Below are 3,576 nucleotides of genomic sequence, written 5' to 3'. Positions count from 1 at the left end.
GCCAATATAAGCACTTGTACTGGAGATAAAGGATACCCCAGCATCCAAAGCAAAAAGGCAAAAGAACCCTTCCTTCTTCTTGGGCTGTAAACCATATTGGCAATGTTGCCGTTTTGATTGGGTTCATTATTAATGGAACCAAGCTGCTAACTATTCTCATCCTTCAAGCACAATGGGCAACCCTGAACAACAGCTCAGGACGGAGGATCCAAAGATTATTCCTGACCCGCCGTAAATGTTACCAACCTTAAAGTTCTGGGGGATCTCCTGCACCCCACACATAAAATTCAGCTGACCACCATGATCTGAACTAATCAGAACAGTAAAACTTCTGTGTCCCTTCTCAGATCAGTATAAATAGTTGCAATATTACTAAAGGGTATCAACAAAATTTGCTTGGATTGACTAAAAAATGAACAAAAGATATTTATAAACCAGACAAACACAGAACTGTAAAAACAATAAATCTGCTCTCGTAAGGATGATGGTTTATTGTGTTAAATCTAAAATTGCTTAAAAATTTATGAACAACATTTGCAGTGGTTTCCTTTTGGGTTTGCTGGTCCAAAACCAATTAGCAAACTAAAGAAGCAGTCTACAGTAATATTGCTGTCAACAACAACATGTCTATGTATTACAGAGAAAAAGATATATACACTCCTGGAGAATAACAAGCCAATGAAAGCCAAAGACATCGCTAAAAAGTTGGGAAAAAACACAGCGAAGGACGTCAATTCTGACCTGTATGCAATGGGGAAAATAAACCTCCTCACTCACAACAAGGAGCACAACTACTGGACAGTAAAATGCCAGATTGTTACAGAATGTAAAGATGGGAATAAAGGTAGGACACTGATAACTGAGAGGCAGTATAGAATGGACTCCAGCGGAGCAGAGTATTTCAGGAGAGGAGAGTTATAGAGGAAGGAGCAGAGTCCTCCAGCAGAGTATTTCAGGAGAGGAGAGTTATAGATGAAGCAGCAGGGTGCCGCTCCGTCGCTCTCCCCCTCCCCTCTCCATAGAGCATGAACGGTGCTGTATGTACAGCATCGTTCATGCATCGTGCAGTCTTTTATCGTTGGAAAGGATCGTGAAAGATCCTTTCCAACGAGAAAAATTGCACGTGTGTACGCAGCTTTACAAGCAATCTTGTCTGTGTCCCTATTAGGGAGATGACACTCTCAGCAAGGTCCCGCACATGTTATCTAACACTAAAACAAACACACATCTTTATTTTTGGATAACAATAATATTCATTTTTTATTTTTGTTTATTACAGATGCCATTGTGCAGCCCCAGCCTCCTGTGGTATATAACAACTATTATGTATACAACAGTAAAAATGTTTCCATAGGCAGTAATTGTTATCAAGAAGATAACAGTGGATGCAATCAGGAACTGGGCAGTGCAAAAGGTAAATCTTTGTTGTATCAGCAAACAAGAGGTTTATTCAATACAGAGGTACCAAATATTTTTAGGGGGTTGCAGATGTGAATTTCATTGCACTTTTTTCTTTCATCCTTTAGAAGATTCATCCACTCTGGCCGATAGCTTTGATGCATGTGACCCAGTGCAAGAGCAGGGGCAAGAAAGGAACCCAGAGCGGGCTAACAGCTCCCAAACTGAGGGTGATTCTCTGAATGATTCCAATCTCACAGATGCTGAAGGTAAATACTTATGGTTCATTATTGGTTTACAAAGCTCTCTACATGCCATGATGTTGCAGGTTTCTGAATAGATGACCTTGGCGTGGATTATAGGGAAACGTGGATTTGCCAATGCAAAGAGTCTTTAAAAAGATATCAAACTTTGACTAAATGATATTCATGGTTTTGTGGAGCAAAAGCATAGCTACCCTTTCTTGCTCTACTCTCATTCTCTTTCTGATCATTGTTATATATTCTCCAATCAGCCAATAATCAGTCAATAATCCCAAAAAATAAAAATGTGGGATTATTGAAAGAAAATGTTTTTAAAATACAATCTAAAATACTTTGGATTGGATTAGTTTTTGGCTGGCATAACTGGTGCAAAAGAAACAAACAGGCCTAACAGGGTGGGAAACCTGAAAGGTCCAAGGCTATAAATCAAATAAAAGGATGTATTGATTGCTTTCAGCAACTACATTCAAATGGAATAATTTTTCATCGGACCATTGTTTTTCTGTAGAATTCCAGGGGCAACTACCACACACATCCTCCCCTGCCAACACTGATCAACCCAGACAAGGTTTAAACCTCTCTGCCATCTGCAATGGAATCGAACAATTGAACTTGGAAAACTAAGATGACTGCCTTTGATGAATCTGTTGCATCCTTATCTGAACAGGAATTGATTTGGGCTTCATTTCTTCTTCGAAGTGCAACCCCACCTCTGTTCAGATTCTATTGGCAGTGCCATTACCTGTTGCAAATGGTACGTATCTTATTCTGTTATCGGCATGGTGCTTCTTTGAGCGGTTTTTGGCCAGCTGGAAATGTTGGCTTGTTGCTCTGGGGATATGTAGACACATGAAACGTTGTGTGTCTGTAACAATCTTTGGATGGCTTTGGAAGTAAAAATATTCAACAGAGGAAACAAAAGATCCATCCAATCCAGTAACCATAAGGAAACTCCTTTAATAATAAAATAAATTAATCTCTTCTTTTCCTTTGTGCCTCATCACATCCTGCTGAACTGACAATACAACACCAGAAACTTTATAAAAGGAAATACCGGTATTATTTGCCTCAACAAACATATTACCTCCAGTTTTTGTAAAAGCAGGGCATTTTTTAAAGGAATTTCTGATCTGTGGGGGCTAAATTGTGACAACTGTTCAATAAAAATTTCAACAAGTCTTTTCCTTGGTTTGGTTATTATAATAATAACAACAAAGGAAAACATAATAAATGTGTAATAAACACAATAGGACAAGTAAAAGGGAACTATTGTTTATGATTCTACATATTAGAAGGAGTGTTTGTCGCCAACAGAGAAGAACCAGGGGTGCAATGGTTTGGATCACTTATTATTAAGCAAACATTTTATTTGCCTCCTACTTATTGCTATCACCTTACATGCTTTATATATACTTGGGTATGCGCAGTATGTCTAGCACATTAGTTGGCGGAGTGTTTTTGTATAATAAGAAGAGTCTACCATCTTGTGGTTTTTACTGGTAATGCAACCTGGAAAAATCCTAATTTTGTAAAATGTAATCATACTATTGCATATTTTATTAAATGTGTGATATTTTTATATAATATTTCTACTTTAAGCTAAAGGAAAAGAATGCTTGCTTGGATTTTGAGTGCCGCTCTTCTAAAGTTTTTATTTACCCCCCTAAACCCCTTTTAAACTTCCCACTGTACTATGCATGATACATACATGATAGCTGGTGTCATGGTGTCACAGATACTACTTCTTCTGGTCAGGTGTTAGAGGAGGTGTTTTTTTAACATTGCATAGAGGTTCCCATACGGTGCAGAAATATTGTAAGTCTAAACCAAAGTGGTAGTATTTAACCTGTGGGTATGTCCGTGACTCCTTTGGATTAGAGGAAGTGAGCTGGATGATACTAGGAGTCAGTTAACC

The 3,576-nt window shown here is 38.3% G+C and overlaps 1 protein-coding gene and 1 long non-coding RNA gene across 2 annotated transcripts in view; both read left to right on the top strand.

The window, feature by feature from the left end:
• ZBP1 (Z-DNA binding protein 1) overlaps positions 1 to 921 on the top strand; it is a 17,156-nt gene extending 16,235 nt beyond the window's left edge. Inside the window, exon 6 of the mRNA XM_072413658.1 lies at positions 641 to 921. Coding sequence (XP_072269759.1) covers positions 641 to 921 — 281 coding nt within the window. The remainder of the gene's footprint in view (positions 1 to 640) is intronic.
• A 358-nt stretch (positions 922 to 1,279) lies between these two features.
• LOC140332450 (uncharacterized) lies at positions 1,280 to 2,840 on the top strand. The gene is made up of 3 exons (XR_011921127.1): positions 1,280 to 1,414; positions 1,527 to 1,667; positions 2,170 to 2,840. It is a non-coding gene; the product is annotated as an uncharacterized lncRNA (long non-coding RNA).
• Positions 2,841 to 3,576: the final 736 nt, after the last annotated feature.

Source organism: Pyxicephalus adspersus, chromosome 6 (assembly GCF_032062135.1).
Source record: "Pyxicephalus adspersus chromosome 6, UCB_Pads_2.0, whole genome shotgun sequence".
Taxonomy (NCBI): Eukaryota; Metazoa; Chordata; class Amphibia; order Anura; family Pyxicephalidae; genus Pyxicephalus; species Pyxicephalus adspersus.
This window is presented reverse-complemented; position numbering and strand designations above follow the sequence as displayed.